We start from the raw sequence: 19,211 nt of genomic DNA, 5'->3' as shown, positions 1-19,211 counted from the left end.
CCGCCAGACGATGGAACCCCTGCTGTTTTTCTTGGGGATTAATTCTTCCTTCATTTGTTACCAGATTCGCACCATCTTTCTCTCGTATTACCACTCGCACGGCTCCGCTAGCCTCACAGCTAATGTTACCCATGCTGTGACCTGTCTGCTCCGTGAGGGCGTATACGTGTGTGACGTATGACGTGACAGAATGTGACGTATGTAAGAAGGTGCGCTAGCTGTCTGTGAGAAGGAGACACAAGAAAGAGTAAAGAAGAGCCTGTAGTGCAGGGGTCACCAACGCGGTGCCCGCGGGCACCAGGTAGCCCGTAAGGACCAGATGAGTCGCCCGCTGGCCTGTTCTAAAAGTAGCTCAAATATCAGCACTTACCAGTTAGCTGCCTCTCCTCTATTTTTTAAATTGTATTTATTTACTAGCAAGCTGGTCTCGTTTTGCTCGACATTTTTAATTCTAAGTGAGACATAACTCAAATAGAATTTGAAAATCCAAGAAAATATTTTAAAGACTTGGTCTTCACTTGTTTAAATAAATTCATTTATTTTTTTACTTTGCTTCTTATCACTTTCAGAAAGACAATTTTAGAGAAAAAAATATAACCTTAAAAATGATTTTAGGATTTTTAAACACATATACCTTTTTACCTGTAAATTCCCTCCTCTTCTTTCCTGACAATTTAAATCAAAGTTCAAGTAAAAAATATTTTTTTGTAAAGAATAATAATACATTTTAATTTAATTCTTCATTTTAGCTTCTGTTTTTTTGACGAAGAATATTTCTGAAATATTTCTTCAAACTTATGATTAAAATTTTTAAAAATTGTTCTGGCAATTCTAGAAAATCTTTAGAATCAAATTTAAATCTTATTTCAAAGTCTTTTGAATTTCTTTTAAAATTTTTGTTCTGGAAAATCTAGAAGAAATAATGATTTGTCTTGTTAGAAATATAGCTTAGTCCAATATGTTATATATTCTAACAAAGTGCAGATTGGATTTTAACCTATTTAAAACATGTCATCAAAATGCTAAAATTAAGCTTAATCAGGAAAAATTACTAATAATGTTCCATAAATTCTTTTTTTAAATTTTTTTCAAAAAGATTCAAATTAGCTAGTTTTTCTATTCATTTTTTTCAGTTGAATTTTAAATTTTAAAGAGTCAAAATTGCAAATAAACAATGTTTCAAAATTTTATTTTAATTTTTTTCGTGTTTTCTCCTCTTTTAAAGCGTTCAATTAGGTGTTTTTTTCCATCATTTATTCTCTACAAAAAACCTTCCGTAAAAGGAAAAAAAATGTACGACGGGATGACAGACAGAAATACCCATTTTTTTTATATACAGCTATATAGATTTATTTATTAAAGGTAAATTGAGCAAATTGGCTATTTCTGGCAATATATTAAAGTGTGTATCAAACTGGTAGCCCTTTGCATTAATCAGTACCCAAGAAGTAGCTCTTGGTTTCAAAAAGGTTGGTGACCCCTGCTGTAGTGTAAGGCCAGGAGCTAAAAGCAACTGCATGAGAACGTTTACTCCAATGTCACAATATAGTCATTTTTCTCTATCACACAGAGACAAAACCGCGATATAGCGAGTATATCGATATATCGCCCAGCCCTAGGCGAGGGTCACCACTTTGTGAACAAATGCGTGAGCAAATAGTGGAACAGTTTATTAAGAAAATCATTTCACAACGAGCTATTGCAACAAATTTAGGGATTTCACCATCTACGGTCTGTAATATCATCAAAAGGTTCAGAGAATCTGGGGAAATCACTGGTAATTAGTGGCATGGGTAACGTACACATCTGTGATTAATGCTGAAAGGTACATACAGGTTTAACATATGTTGCTATCCAAGCAACGTTATCATGGACGCCCCTTCTTATTTCAGCAAGACAATGCCAAACCACTTGTCACAACAATGTGACTTCATAGTAAAAGAGTGCAGGTACTAGACTGGCCTGCCTGTAGTCCAGACCTGTCTCTCATTGAAAATGTGTGGTGCATTAAAATACGACAACAGAGACTGTTGAACAACTTAAGCTGTACATCAAGCAAGAATGGGAAAGAATTACACCTGAAAAGCTTCAAAAATTGGTCTCCTCAGTTCCCAATCGTTTACTGAGTGTTGTTAAAAGGAAAGGCCATGTAACACACTGGTAAAAATGCGCCTGTGCCAACTTTTTTGCAATGGGTTGCTTTCATTAAATTCTAAGTTAATGATTATTTGCAAAAAAATAAAAATAAATACATTTTCTCAGTTCAATCATTAAATATCTTGTCTTCGCAGTCTTTTCAATTGAATATAAGTTGAAAAAGATTTGCAAATCATTGTATTCTGTTTTTTTACGGGATTACACAATGTGCCAACTTCACTGGTTTTGTAACTTAACTTAACTCCATAGTTGACAACCACATGCTTATGTCGACATAAAAGTTTTTAATGAAAAAGGCTGCCGTTGATGTCAACATGTGTTATAGTTTTAGTATTGGTACTTCAGTACTGTAGTCCTTTAAAAACAGCAACATAACTATACAATTTATATACAAACATGCAAATTGTGACTTCCTGTTCTATGAAAGTCTGTTTCCAATATCCCCCCATCCCACCCATCTTCTTCCGCTTATCCAAAGTCGGGTCGCGGGGACAGCAGCCTAAGTGGAGAAGCGCAGACTTCCCGATATTATCAGCCAATAAATGCTTCAAAATGTAATATCGGAAATTATCGGTATCGGTTTTAAAATTATTGGCATCGGTTTCAAAAAGTACAATTCATGACTTTTTAAAATGCCGCTGTGTACACGGACATTGGGAGAAGTACAGAGCACCAATAAACCTTAAAGGCACGCCTTTGCGTTCCGGCCAAATCACGTGATATTTACGGCTTTTCACACACATAAGTGGATGCCAAGCATACTTGGTCAACAGCCATACAGGTCACACTGAGGGTGGCCGTATAACCAACTTTAACACTGTTACAAATATGCAAACCCACACCAAACAAGAATGACAAACACATTTCGGGAGAACATCCACACCGTAACACAACATAAACACAACAGAACAAATACCCAAAACCCCTTGCAGCACTAACTCTTCCGGGATTCTACAATATACACCCCCCGCTATCCCGTCCCCCTACCCCCACCTCAAACCCGCCCCCCCCCAACCTCCTCATGCTCTCTGAAGGAGAACATGTCCCAATTTCCAAGCTGCTGTTTTGAGGCATGTTAAAAAAAAATAATGCAAGTTGTGACTTCAATAATAAATATGGCAGTGTCATGTTGGCATTTTTTCCCGTAACTTGAGTTGATTTATTTTGGAAAACCTTGTTAAATTGTTTAATGCATCCAGAGGGGCATCACAACAAAACTAGGCATATTAGTGTGTTAATTCCATGACTGTATATATCGGTGTCGGTTGATATCGGTATCAGTAATTAAGAGTTGGAGAATATCGTAATACCGGATATCGGCAAAAAAGCCAATATCGGACATCTCTAAAAAATAAATAAAAAACAAATTTTTATGCATATGTAAATATATTCCGTTATATACATTCATTCACTTTCTTCTTTCCTTCATGGATTGAATGGTAAATGGGTTATACTTGTATAGCGCTTTTCTACCTTCAAGATACTCAAAGCGCTTTGACACTATTTCCACATTCACACACTGATGGTGGGAGCTGCCCTAACCACAACCCAACAGGAGCAAGGGTAAAGTGTCTGGCTCAAGGACACAACAGACGTGACTAGGTTGGTGGAAGTTGGGGATTGAACCAGGAACCCTCAGGTTGCTGGCACGGCCACTCTCCCAACAGCACCACGCCGTCCACACACACATATATATATATATACATACACATATATATATACACATACATACATACACACACACATATATATATATATACATACATAAACACATATATATATATACATACATATATATACATACACACATATATACATACATACATACATATATACATACATACACACACACGTGTGTGTATATATACATACATACATACATGTATATATATACATATATGTACACACACACATATATATACACACATATATATATATACACACACACACACACACACATTATATATATATATATATATATATATATATATATATATATATATATATATATATATATATATATATATATATATATATATATATATATATATATATATATATATATATATATATATACACAGTGGGGCAAGAAAGCATCGAGTCAGCCAGCGACTGTGCAAGTTCTCCCACTTAAAATGATGACAGAGGTCTGTAATTTTCATCATAGGTACACTTCAACTGTGAGAGACAATGTGAAAAAAAAATCCAGGAATTCACATTGTAGGAATTTTAAAAACATTTTTTTGTAAATGATGGTGGAAAATTAAGTATTTGGTCAAGCATCCAAAGCTCTCACTGATGGAAGGAAGTTTTGGCTCAAAATCTCACGATACATGGCCCCATTCATTCTTTCCTTAACACGGATCAATCGCCCTGTCCCCTTAGCAGAAAAACAGCCCCAAAGCATGATGTTTCAAAAAATTTTATTGTAATATTTTCAGAAGGGGTTTGTTCTATTTTTGGGACTAAGTAAGACAAAGAAAACAATTTAAAGTTGTCTTTTGTTTTTGTTTTGTTTTAATCCCATGATTTTAATAGTCCGACCTGCGTGTGCACAGACGTCCCTCCACGCAGCACCTGAGCTACAAATGAGTTTGACACCCCTGCTGAAGATCGTTATCTTGTTTAGAATTGCATAGCCATGTTTTATCTCATAATTGTGACTTTTTAATTTTGTAATTATGTTTTTTCTTTTCTATCTTTTGACTATGATTTAACATGTATTTTTAACCGAGTAAGGCCCCATTAACTGTAACACAACTGTTTGCTTTTAAAATTTCCTGTTGAATAAATGAAATATGTTATTAGTTTCTTCTTTCAGTGGCGAAAAACGAGCTTCCCATACTATTCAGTGCAAAGTAAGCTTCAAATTAAAAGCATGGCAAGAATTAACTAAATTCTATGAGGAAGTTGGTGAATGAGAGTGTCACTTCAGCCCATGTCTGTTTAATGTATTGTACAGAAGAACAACAATGTAAGGATAACAGGACATGGCGTGCTTGAGTGTGCCGCAGTGCTGTGCATTTAATTTAGGTGGGACTTCAAGTGTAAAATGCTTCTCTCCATCTCATTAAGCATGGCCTTTCTATTGAAATGGAATCAGTGGGAACATGCTCGCAGCGTGTTGCTGTTTATTCCTCTCTTGTAGCCACTGAATGTCATTTTGTGTAACGACAGCTGTTTATATTTTGCGGCTTCGGCTGAAACAGAGGCCGACGACGCCTTCCACGTGCCATCGCTACACTTTGTCTTCTGACTTCTGGCGTCTCACCTCCGCTCATTTTCTTGTCTCCATATGTCTCTGGATGGCGTCTCCCCCCTAGCTGGTACCATGGCAGTGTGAGTCGGCAGCAGGCTGAGGCTCAGCTGCAGCGCTGCAGGGAAGCCAGCTTCCTGGTGAGAGACAGCGAATCAGGAACCAGCAAGTATTCCATCGCTCTCAAGTGAGTGTGCGCGATTGCGGCGTCGACACGGCGGAACCTATTGGTGTGGACGACCCGCTGGTGTCGCTTGTGTTGACTAGAAAACCTACCAAGAAAAAAGTTGTGTACCAACAACTTACTTTAACAACTTACATAAAGCTATTTATTCATGTTACCACCCAGCAAGCTGCGACCCTCTCGCCATGACAAAATGAAGCCGGCCCGAGTTTGGCAAGCAACTTGAATAAATAGCTCTCTGATTAGTGCTCGGCACTAATCAGAGATGCTTCTTTTTCTCTTTTATCCGAAGGACACGACGTCCACAGTTTCCAAAAACAATGTGAAATGTGGATTCGTCAGACCGCAGAACACTTTTACACTTTGCATCAGTCCATCTCTCCTGTCCAAAGGCAAAACCCAGTAACTCAATTTTGGTCAAAACTGAGCTGATAATAATTTTGGAGTTCCTATGTGATATGCTTTACATTAGTGTATGCGATATTGTAATTTGTTCCGTAAGTAAGCTGTTACGGGCATGGCAGGACCTAGCAACTACCACATAACCGTGTAGTTACAACAGAAAAACCTAGTATCTCAAGGGACCAATCGAAACTTCTTTGTCAGTCGCCTTATTGTCTTTAATGAGACATTTGCACGAATGGGGGCCGACAGTCAACCTGATTATGTGATATTATGACACAAGGGGATATTTGGAAAATTGGCCCAGGACGTTGCAAGCACCTTCATTAAATGTATTGTTCTTGATTCTTCCCCTTGCATACTCTTTTGGGCAGATAACTGTGGAGGTCAAAATAAAAACTGGACGCTGTACACGGCTCTTGCCCAATGTGCAAACGCAGAATGGGGCCCACCCGAGATTGTGATAAAATATCTGGAGAAAGGGCACACGTTCATGAGAGCAGATTCAATCCACGGTTCAATCGGCAAGAAAATGAAAGCTCAAGAAAACATCTATACGTTTGATGACTTTGTAGATCTTTGTAAGACAGCATCAAGATAGATTGGTTTTCCTTTGTTTTCTCAAAATCAGCTAGAAGTGAGTTACTAGGTTTTGCCTTTGGACGGGAGATCTTAGATGAGCTCGCGCCCAGCGATAGATGGCTTTCACTTTGCATAGTAGAGTTTTAACTTGCACTTACAGATGTAGCGACAAACTGTAGTTACTGACAGTGGTTTTCTGAAGTGTCCCTGAGTCCATGTGGTGATATACTTTACACACTAAAGTCGGTTTTTGATGTAGTACCGCCTGAGGGATCGAAAGTCTGTTATATCATTGCTTAGGTGCAGTGACTTCTCCATATTCTCTGAACCTTTGGATGACATTACGGACCGTGGATGGTGAACTCCCTTAATTCCTTGCAATAGCTCGTTGAGAAATGTTCTTAAACTGTGCGACAATTTGCTCACGCATTTGTTCACAAAGTGGTGACCCTCGCCCCATCCTTGTTTGTGAATGACTGAGCATTTCATGGAAGCTGCTTTTATATCATATCATATCATATCATATATATATATATATATATATATGAATGTACAACTGTTTGTTTGCTTTGTTGACCATTGACCAAAGAACAATAAATATATATATATATATATATATTTATTGTTCTTTGGTCAATGGTCAACAAAGCAAACAAACAGTTGTACATTCATAGGTTGAAAATAAAAAGTTGTACATTCATAGATTGAAAATAAAAAATGTTGCAGACCGAAAGGGTTTACGCTTAAGTTTAACACTTATTGCGCCTAACCCTATAAACAGTTTCAAGTACAAAATAAACTTCTGAAAATTATAAAATGTCCTTTGCACAACTTATTATAAATACACATTATAAACAACATGAACGTAGTTCAATTTTATACACAGTACAGGCATGTGAAATATCCCTGTGTACATATTAAACCTTTGCACTAATTATATATACAATATATACAAACAATTGTACTTCTATTATTATTTATATCTCATGTTTAGTTTTTAATTAACATTAATCATAGTATTAACTACAAGGTTGATTCAAGAGTGATATATTTTTTCAAGACATTGGTCTTAAAAGTGTTTTTTAAATGTATGAATGGAACTGGAACATTTTAAGGAATCATCCAAGCTGTTCCACAGTTGAACTCCTCTAACAGAAACCTTTTTAAGCTTGTTCTTATTTTTGCTTTCTGAAAGAAAGCTGAACCTCTGAGGTCATAGGGATTCTCTCTGGGTTTACATCTCTCTTGTGGTCATGAGCTTTGTAAGACACAATAGTAGTATTGAGGTCAACAAGATCGTGCAGTTTTAATGTTTTTAATTTAATGAACAGAGCATTGGTATGGTCATGATAATTCGCATAATTTACAATTCTAAACGCTTTCTTTTGAAGTAAGAATATAGAGTTGATGTTTGATTTGTAATTGTTTCCCCAGATTTCAACACAATAATTAAGATATGGGAGTATGAAAGAATTATATAACATGATAAGAGCCTTTTGATTTACAGAGTTTTTAATTTGATGTAACACAGCAATATTTTTGCCATCATTGTCTTGAGTATATTTATGTACAGTTTCCAATTTAATATATCATCTATATAGATTCCCCCAAATTTCATTGAATACACCCTTTCTATCTCCATATCATCAATTCTTATATGACGCTGTATGTTATTTTTTCTATTTATCCCCAATCATGGCACCCACCTGTTCCCAATCAGCCTGTTCACCTGAGGGATGTTTCAAATAAGTGTTTGATGAGCATTTCTCAACTTCTGAGTCTTTTTTGCCACCTGTGCCACCTTTTTTGAAACATGTTGCAGGCATCAAATTCCAAATGAGCTGTTATTTGCAGAAAATAACAAAGTTTTCCAGTTTGAACATTAGGTATTTTGTCTTTGCAGTCTATTCGATTGAATATAGGTTGAAAAGGATTTGCAAATCATTGTATTCTGTTTTTATTTACCATTTAGACAACGTGCCAACTTCACTGGTTTTGGAGTTTGTATTTTTCTTATAGTCCTTATTTTGGATAGATCATAAAAAATATCAACAATTATCGATAATGACCGATATAAAACACCCGATACAGTTTTCAGCCATATCGCCTGGCCCTTGCCGTCAGATACGGATAACGTTTTTCATCCCAAGTTGCCGGTCTAACTGATAACACTTTTTGTCTCTTCTTGTTGGTCAGGACCAGTCAGAGTTGTGTGCACATCATCGTTGCCCAGACTAAGAGCAGCAAAGGTCTGGGCTACACTCTGGATCAGAGCAGCTGTGTCTTCTCCAGCATCCCCGAGCTGGTCCAGCACTACTGCACGCACAGACTGCCTTTCACCGGAGCCGAGCACATGACCCTGCAGCATGTGGTGCAACGGTTGCACTGAACGTACATGTCACTAAGGTGCACAACGCCTATACTCAAGGATTTTTTTCTTTTTGGTGGATTTGAATCCCATGCGGGAGCCAGAAAAGTGTGGTCATGATAACTTGAATGTGAGTGGAGTGAAAGTTCCTCCATCATCAATCAAATGAAAGCGTGGATGAAAACTACACTGACAGGTCTTATGTTATTTCTCGCTATTCTTTGACTGAAGGAATGTCAAGGTTCTGATAAAGCTGCTTAAACGAGTAACCCCATTCACTCAAACAACTGCATCTGGCCTTCCCGATGTACACTACGCTTGTTATTACAGTGGAACCTCCGAAGTCAAAGCTCCCTTTAAAAATGCATCATTCGGAATTCAAAACTAAAGAAAAAAATCTGCTGCTGAAGTCGCAGAAAGTCTTGCATCAAATGACCACACAGCTCGTTTTTTTTCTCTTTCTAACAGATATTCCTAAAGATTAAGCCATTCCGAGCAATTGTACAGGCATTTTGCTTTTTCTTTGGCTTTTTGTAACATTACCCTAATGAAACAGACTCCTGGATGTGCAGCACAAGTGTAGAAAACACGCATGATGCCACTTAGTGCACACCATAAAGCAGTGTTTTTCAACCACTGTGCCGCGGCACATTAGTGTGACGTGAGATACAGTCTGGTGTGCCGTAATTTCACCTATTTGGGTTAAAAATATTTTTTCCAAACCAGTAATTACGGTCTGCAAATGATGTGTTGTTGAGTGTCTACCATTAACTTGGACCCCGACTTAAAGAAGTTGAAAAACTTATTGGGGTGTTACCATTTAGTGGTCAATTGTACGGAATATGTACTGTACTGTGCAATCTACTAATAAAAGTTTCAATCACTCAATCAAAAAGTCAGTGTTGTTTCGAGCTTGGCAGAGTAACCGTGTAATACTCTTCCATATCAGTAGGTGGCAGCTGGTAGCTAATTGCTTTGTAGGTGTCGTAAACAGCAGGAGGCAGTGTGCAGGTAAAAAGGTGTCGAATGCTTAAACCAAAAATAAACAAAAAGGTGAGTGCCCCTAAGAAAAGGCATTGAAGCTTAGGGAACGCTATGCAGAACGAAACTAAAACTGTATCGGCTACAAAGTAAACAAAAACAGAATGCTGGACGAGAGCAAAGACTTACTGTGGAGCAAAGACTGTGTCCACAAAGTACATCCGAACATGACATGACAATCGAGAACATCCACACAACAACTGAAATAGTCTTAATTTCCAAAACAAAGGAAATGCGGGAAATATGGCTCAAAAATTAATTGATTAACGTGGACCCTGACTTAAACAAGTTGAAAAACTTATTGGGGTGTTACCATTTAGTGGTCAATTATATGGAATATGTACTGCTACTAATAACAGTTTCAATCAATCAATTGCTCAAAGGAAGACATGAAACTGCTACAGGAAAATACCAAAACAAAGTGAAAAAAGCCACCAAAATAGGAGCACAAGACAAGAAGTAAAACACCACACACAGGTAAAGAGCAAAAAAGTGAAAATAAGTCAGGGTGTGATGTGACAGGTGGTGACAGTACACCTACTTTGAGACAAGAGCTATACTGATGCATGCTTGGTTATGCTTTAAAGTCATATCCAACAGCAACTTTTTACTGTCAACTGAGTTGTTGTTTTTTTATAATAATGATTTCTGCTGGTGGTGTGCCTCCGCATTTTTTCAACGCAAAAAAATGTGCCTCGGCTCAAATAAGGTTGAAAAACACTGCCATAAAGTACCTGGAAAGCAGGGGAGTCCAAACTTTTTCCAATAAGGCCCACACACTAAAATATTTAAGCATTTTGATATTTTGCATGATCAAAACCAAATTAAAGATTTCTTTTTTTACTTTTAAGGCTCCCCTAAAATAAGTCACAGGGAGCCAAAAGGGTTTCACTCATAAAAATATTAAAAATAAATACATTATTATTATTATTTAATTCAACGCTTACAGTGAATCTGTAGATCAACTTCAGGTTAATATGTCGATAGAAAGTAAAAAATAAAAAATAAATGTTTTAAGAGCTTTTCGTAAAAAAAAAAACCTGTTTATGAAAGCAAAAACTAAATATAGTATTTAATCCCCCAAAACATTTTTAAGTTTTAAATATGTCAATAATTTGAGTGTTTAAAAAAATAAAAAAGTGTGTTTATCGAATTTTTGACAGATACAGTCCAACAATACAATTAAACACATTAAATGTTTATTTTTTTCCACCAAACAAGTAACCCCAAAAAAACTATATATAAAATGGAAAAAAACGACAGAAAAAAAAAAAAAGTACAGGTATATATTGACATGAACTGCACTACACGGTGCAGCACTACACAAAAGCAGACAGAAGGCTCATCAATTATCTACCGTTCAATTAATTTTACTTTCCAATCACTGTTCAATCGTTGTTCAATTTGAGATCAGTCTCTTTTACATTTTTGGGAAACCACCCCATACTTCCTGAAACAATTGTTTGACAGGGACAGTTTAACATATATACATTATAAATGTATTCATACTTTTTTTTTTACTTCCAACAATTAAGTCTTCAGTTTTGTGGTTCTTAATTTTTTTTTTTTTTACCAAGTACCACCTTAGAAATCTGTCAGCTCTCCAAGTGCCATAATGAACAGCGTTAACTTACAGTAGCGTAGTAGGCCTAAATATTCATTAAAAGCAAGGCAGTCGGTTTTATGGAACATCCATCCATCTTCTTCCGCTTATCAGAGGTCGGGTTGCGGGGGCAGCAGCCTAAGCAGGGAAGCCCAGACTTCCCTCTCCCGAGCCACTTGGTCTAGTTCTTCCCGGGGAATCCCGAGGCATTCCCAGGCCAGCCGGGAGACATAGTCTTCCCAACGAGTCCTGGGTCTTCCCCGTGGCCTCCTACCGGTTGGACGTGCCCTAAAAACCTCCCTCAGGAGGCGTTCGGATGGCCTCCTGACCAGATGCCTGAACCACCTCATCTGGCTCCTCTCGATGTGGAGGAGCAGTGGCTTTACTTTGAGTTCCTCCCGGATGGCAGAGCTTCTCACCCTATCTCTAAGGGAGAGCCCTGCCACCCGGCGGAGGAAACTCATTTCGGCGGCTTGTACCCGTGATCTTGTCTTTTCGGTCATAACCCAAAGCTCATGACCATAGGTGAGGATGGGAACGTAGATCAAACGGTAAATTGAGAGCTTTGCCTTCCGGCTCAGCTCCTTCTTCACCACAACGGATCGGTACAACGTCCGCATGGAACAAGTATATGTAATATTTTTGGCCACTGTAACATTACAAGACAGTTTCAACAGTAAGACTGTGTGTGAATATTCAATTAAGCGATTCTTTGGCGAACCACTAAATTGAGTTTGAGAATCAACTTCAGATCTGTCAATTATACCTTTATCATTTTTTAAAGAATTTTTGTGTTTGTTTGCGTTATGCCTTTTTTGTCAAAGAAAACTTGATTGTTTTTTTTTGATATGGCTAACACAAATTATGCAATATTTCCCCCCCAAAATATTTAAAATTGAAAAAATTATTAATAAAAACTATATGTACATGCACAATTCAGGAAAGGTTAAAGAACCCTAAAGTTGATAAATCCGTGTAAACATTTTTTACGTGTTATCGTCCACATGCACTCACTTACAGCAGACCTGGGCAAATTAAGGCCCGGGGGCCGAATGTTGCCCGTTAATATTTTTAATTTGGCCCGCCGGACATTCCCAAATAATTTTTTTCGATCTTTCAGATGGAAACTGTAGCTGCCATTATGATGTGCAGTGATGTTTTCAAATGACCGTAAGTCTTGAACTATACAAAGTATTTCAATGGTTGCTTTTGCATGATATACTAGTTACTATGGCAATCTAAGTCACAGCATCTCAGACGAGGTACCAAGCAGTGTGGGTGGGGAGCGTTTACACAGGGGCCAGCCTGAAATGCTGGTGTCAGGGACAGACGCGGAAGGAGATTTTTACAACAAAGTTCTAAAGCTTAGTGATATATCACATATGAGATTGTTGGTGTTTTTTAATTTTACCCTTAGCGTTTATTTTTCCACTGTGTTTGTTACATTTATTTTTGCGTTTCGCTTGATTGTAAAATATGTCGATGGAGAGGGTGTGTGACATTCATATATTGTCAATATTCAGTGTTTTATCGTTCATAGTTAATATTGTAAATCCCACATTCTTTATTTTCATGTACATTCTGGGTGTCTCATTCAGTAAAAAAAAAAAGTAAAAGTCCATTCTGTTTTTAAAGGCGGTCTGTCATAACGTTTGTAGCATTCAATCAGACAGAATTGTGAGGTTTTTGTATTAGTGTCCGTAAATATAGACATACTGGCCCCCAGACATTTTTATTATCAAATTTGCACCCTCCCGTGTCAAAATAATTGCCCAAGCCTGAACGTGAATGTTGCGCATGTACGTCTACCACTGCACTAATAAGTTGATAAACATATTACTCCTGTACTTTTGGTAGTAATATCAGAAAACAAGAAATAATGTCACACATGCTTTATGACACACAGCATCCCATTATACATCATAGTAGGGTTGTACAGTATACCGATAATAATATGGTACCGCAATACCGATGAATCACATTCGGTACTACACCGCCTCTGAAAAGTAGCGGTTCATCCACCTATTCCCCCATGACATTGCTGGTTTACGAGCAGACAAGCATGTTCACAGCGCACAATAACGGACTACTATACAAGCAGACAGTGTGAGGACAAAAAAAGGAGAACGGACGAATTCTGGCTTAAAAACCAACAATAAAGGTGTTTTAATTCTAAAGGCCTTAGTGGCCACATGCGTGGACAGCACCTTTTAGCTCTTATTTCCAAAATTGTGTACACCACTCACTTGGGGTCTTATGCCTGCTTTTGTGGACACTTATACTGCCATCTGGTAGTGTCAGAAGAGTATAACATACAATGGAATTTGGAAAAAAAAAGTGTAAAAAACAAAAAGCATATCACTACACATGAAGTACATGTTTGTGTACTTATGGACAAAGTACATCATGTCAAAAGATGATTTTTATTGTTTAAATTCTAATTAGGGTCCAATAAACCCTAAGAGAAATAAAAAAATGCATGTAAACAAACAGCTTGGGCCTTAAAGGCCTACTGAAACCACTACTACCCACCACGCACAGTCTGATAGTTTATATATCAATGATGAAATATTAACATTGCAACACATGCCAATACGGCCTTTTTAGTTTAGTAGATTGCAATTTTAAATTTCCTGGTAGTTTCTTCTTGAAAACGTCGCGTAATGATGACGTGTACGCTTGACGTCACAGGCTTTTAGGAAATATGAGCGCTGCGCGCACACACACACACCTAAAAGTCGTCTGCTTTAATGGCATAATTACACAGTATTTTGGAGATCTGTGTTGCTGAATCCTTTGCAATTTGTTCAATTAATATTGGAGAAGTCAAAGTAGAAGGATGGAGTTGGGAAGCTTTAGCTTGAGCCACACAAACACACGGTGATTCCTTGTTTAAAATTCACGGAGGTGAAACTTTAATATGGATCACAGCGAACATGGATCCCGACCAAATGTCAACCAGCAGGTTTCGGTGAGAAAATTGTGGTAAAAAGTCGCTTCTTACCGGAGATCAGCTGAGCTTGTGCCGTCCATAAAGCTGCCGTCGACTTCCCTGAAACACTGGCGTCAAGACACCCGTGGACACACACCTCCGACTATCAGGTACTATTAAACTCACTAAAACACTAGCAACACAATAGAAAGATAATGGATTTCCCAGAATTATCCTAGTAAATGTGTCTAAAAACATCTGAATCGCAATTTTTTTTTTTACTTGTTTATTTTTTTTATTTATTGTTTTTCTAGTCCATCGCTATCAATATCCTCAAACACGAATCTTTCATCCTCGCTCAAATAATGGGGAAATTGTCGTTTTCTCGCTCTGAATAGCTGTTTTTGTTGGAGGCTCCCATTAAAAACAATGTGAATATGTGAGGAGCCATCAACATGTGACGTCATCGTCTGCGACTTCCGGTAGAGGCAGGGCTTTTCTCTTAGCAAGCAAAAGTTGCGAACTTTATCGTGGATGTTCTCTACTAAATCCTTTCAGCAAAAATATGGAAATATCGCGAAATGATCAAGTAAGACACATAGAATGGACCTGCTATCCCCGTTTGAATAAGAAAATCTCATTTCTGTAGGCCTTTAAGAGGTTAAGACATGGCTAACTAGCTTGCGGCTAAAGACCGGCTGCAGTCAGCAGTATTTTAGCTACTTCTAAATCACTAATCCTCGCCTCCATGGCGACGAATAAAGTTCCTTACAAGTATCATCCCCTGCAGGACGAGGAATAGCTAAACATGCTTCACTACACACCGAGGCTCACCGGCGTCAAAACATAAACAAACGCCATTGGTGGATCTACTGTAATAATACAAAGTACAGGAGTGTATCTTGTCGATATCAACATCTATCATTTAAAAAAAAAATGTATATATACACACATATATATTATGTTTATAAACCCAGGAAATACGTTCCTGTACACATGAGGACTTTGAATATGACCAATGTATGATCCTTGGTATCGGATTGATACCCAAATTTGTGGTAAGTATCAAACAACAGAAGAATAAATAATTATTACATTTTAACAAAAAGTGTAGATAGAACATGTTAAGGAAAGTAAGCAGATATTAACAGTAAAGTAACAAGTGGATTAATAATCAATTTTTACAATTTGTCCAACATAATAGGTAGATAAATGACACAATGTGTTACTGCATCCATCCATTTCTACCGCTTATTCCCTTTTTGGTTGCGGGGGGCGCTGGTGTCTATCTCAGCTACAATCGGACAGAAGGCGGGTACACCCTGGACAAGTCGCCACCTCAGTGTCAGCAGCTAAATTAGGAGCCTTTGTTTGCTTACTTACTAAAAGACAGGTTGTCTTGTATATTCACCGTTTTATTTAAGGACAAACTTGCAATAAGAAACATATGATTAATGTAACCTAAGATTTTTTTTGTTAAAATAAAGCCAATAATGCAATTTTTTGTGGTCCCCTTTACTTAAAAAAGTGTCAAAAAGTACCGAAATATATCGAAATATTGGTATCGGGACAACAGTACATCATAGTAAATCACTGTTTAAGTTAAGACTGTCTGAGTGTGTTTAGGTTTGAATAATTCACATGAGCTTTCTTGGGCAATCTTGACCCTGGAACTGATGTTTACATTCATTCTCATTTCGGAATGGTAAAATACAAAACATAATCGGTTCGGGCTTGGAGGTTCCACTGCACTCTTTTGATCATGTATTCAAAGCAAATGTATGTGCGATAAAGCAAGTATGTAATAAGTGAAGTCCTTAAAGCAGGGGTCACCAACCTTTTTGAAACCAAGAGCTACTTCTTGGGTACTGATTAATGCGAAGGGTTACCAGTTTTATATACAAATAGCCAGATTGCTCAATTTACCTTTAATAAATAAATCTATATACTGTATATATAAAAAATGGGTATTTCTGTCTATCATTCCGTCGTACATTTTATTTCCTTTTACGGAAGGTTTTTTGTAGAGAATAAATGATGAAAAAACACTTAATTGAACGGTTTAAAAGAGGAGAAAACAGGAAAAAAATGAAAATTACATTTTGAAACATAGTTCATCATCAATTTTGACTCTTTAAAATTCAAAATTCAACTGAAAAAAAAGAAGACAAAAACTAGCTAACTCAAATCTTTTTAAAAAAATGAAAAAAAAAATTATGGAGCATAATTAGTAATTTTTCCTAATTAAGATTAATTTTAGAATTTTGATGACATGTTTTAAATAGGTTAAAATCCAATCTACACTTTGTTAGAATATACAACAAATTGGACCAATCTATATTTCTAACAAAGACAATCATTATTTCTTCTAAATTTCCAGATTTCTTTTAAAAAAATAAATTCAAAAGACTTTGAAATAAGATTTAAATTTGATTCTAAAGATTTTCTAGATTTGCCAAAATAATTTTTTTGAATTTTGATCATAATAAGTTTGAAGAAATATTTCACAAATATTCTTTGTCGAAAACACAGAAGCTAAAATGAAGAATTAAATTAAAATGTATGTATTTTTCTTTACAATTAAAAAAATAAATTTAGTTGAACATTGATTTAAATTGTCAGGAAAGAAGAGGATGGAATTTAAGGTAAAAAGGTATATGTGTTTTAAAATCCTAAAATAATTTTTAAGGTTGTATTTTTTCTCTAAAATTGTCTTTCTGAAAGTGATAAGAAGCAAAGTACAAAAAGAAATGAATTTATTTAAACAAGTGAAGACCAAGTCTTTAAAATATTTTCTTGGATTTTCAAATTGAGTTTTTTCTCTCTCAGCATTAAAAATGCCGAGGAAAGTGAAACCAGCTTGCTAGTAAATAAATAAAATGTTAAAAATAGAGGCAGCTCACTGGTAAGTGCTGCTATGTGAGCTATTTTTAGAACAGGCCAGCGGGCTACTCATCTGGTTCTTACGGGCTACCTGGTGCCTGCGGGCACCGCGTTGGTAACCCCTGCCTTAAAGCAACACTTTTACAATCTCCTTAACACAGGAGGTGCTGACACGTCCCAGTGCACTGACAAACTATTTGGAAAATCAATACAGCTGATTGGAGTACACTCATTCATCCATCTGCGGCTGTCACTCAAACCTATTGATCCGCCCTGAAAATGAAGCTCATTTGCCAGCCAATCTGTTTGTTAGGAAAAGGAGCTTTAGCGGTGACTGGATGCCTCGGAAGGAGGGTGAACTGCAGAGGGGAAGAAGGACTCCTAATGCTACAAGTCAGCAGAATTGTTGAAAATTGCTGAGGTGTGCAAATAAATGTGAGACAATGATGTGAATATTGGGGCTTTTGGTGATGAAAAAGTGTTTTCTTTAAAACAAGAGTGTCAAACAGGGGGTTTGGGTCTGTTTTTTTATTAAGTCTCTTGGTATTTTGTAAAAGTACAAGGATTAATAAGAGACGGTGGTAACTCGATGTTCGTAATATGTAGAAAAACCTAATAGAAATAATGCAAATGTAAGTAATTTGTTGCTGACACCCCAAATATATATTACTATAAAATACAGTTTACACAGAATAATTATTGTTTTGAATCCAGAAAACAATGTGAAATACGTATAAATGACGAATGAAACGAATAAATGAACATTTAACATCACTTCCACACTTAACGATGAATTCTTGAATTTCACAGTGTTTCTCACGTCCTTTATCAAAGTGTTGGCGCTTTCTTTGCACACATGGTGGCTTATTTTGCAGTCACATTCAATAAAAAAAACAAAAAAACACAGTCACCAATTCTTTGAATTGTACATTGGTAAACAGGTAAGTATCTGGGTCTGAGTTACCTGATAAGTAAGAAAGACAAATAAATGATAAACTATCATCTGATCATAGATGCTACCTGGTGGTCATTTGAGCACGCTGCAGAGAGTCCTGGATAGTCCCACTCTTTTTCACTTCAGTCACACAGTCACATGCAGGATTCTCAGAAATGAGGCAAAGCCTTGTTATTAGATATAACACATACTGCATTTGTTAGATGTACATAAGGTAAGATGTTGTGTTCTGATAGCATAGGACAGGGGTCAGTAAACTACGGCCCACATTCAGGCCCAATGTCCCAAATAAAAAAAAAAAGTGTCTGCTTATTCATACATGCATACATACATACAAATAAACTGTATATACATATACGTGTGTATGTATATATATATATATATATATATATATATATATATATATATAAAAATATCCACATACTGTATACATACATACTGTATTTATGTGTGTATGTATATGTCAAGTTATGTTTGCTTGTTTGTGTTCTCCCCTAACTTGAAAAGGGTTTTGATATTTTGACCAGGGGTTTCACTGGGACTTCCCTCTTTGTTTTAATCCAATGATGAGACAAATCTTTGTTTCTCCTTTTATTTTGGACTTGATTGTCTCTTTTTTCATCGAATAACTGTAAGGTGAAAAACCTTTGGAAAAGGTTGACAAATACAAAAGCAATTAGAGACCAATATAAACAAATTATAATAAACCATTTTTAAAGTAAAGGTGTTTCCAGTAGTACATATGGTGACCCTTAACAGCTTGGGTTTGACATTTAAACATTTACCAACCAACCACTTGGCAATTAAAATAAATTCAACATATCAAATCCAAACATCAAAAAAATATA

The 19,211-nt window shown here is 36.6% G+C and overlaps 1 protein-coding gene across 1 annotated transcript in view; it reads left to right on the top strand.

The window, feature by feature from the left end:
* she (Src homology 2 domain containing E) overlaps positions 1–18,182 on the top strand; it is a 33,864-nt gene extending 15,682 nt beyond the window's left edge. The window contains exons 5-6 of the mRNA XM_061881991.1: positions 5,481–5,600; positions 8,778–18,182. Of these exons, the coding sequence (XP_061737975.1) occupies positions 5,481–5,600; positions 8,778–8,970 (313 nt within the window). The 3' untranslated portion in view covers positions 8,971–18,182. The remainder of the gene's footprint in view (positions 1–5,480; positions 5,601–8,777) is intronic.
* Positions 18,183–19,211: the final 1,029 nt, after the last annotated feature.

The sequence above is a fragment of the Nerophis ophidion genome, linkage group LG21 (genome assembly GCF_033978795.1).
Source record: "Nerophis ophidion isolate RoL-2023_Sa linkage group LG21, RoL_Noph_v1.0, whole genome shotgun sequence".
NCBI lineage: Eukaryota > Metazoa > Chordata > Actinopteri > Syngnathiformes > Syngnathidae > Nerophis > Nerophis ophidion.
This window is presented reverse-complemented; position numbering and strand designations above follow the sequence as displayed.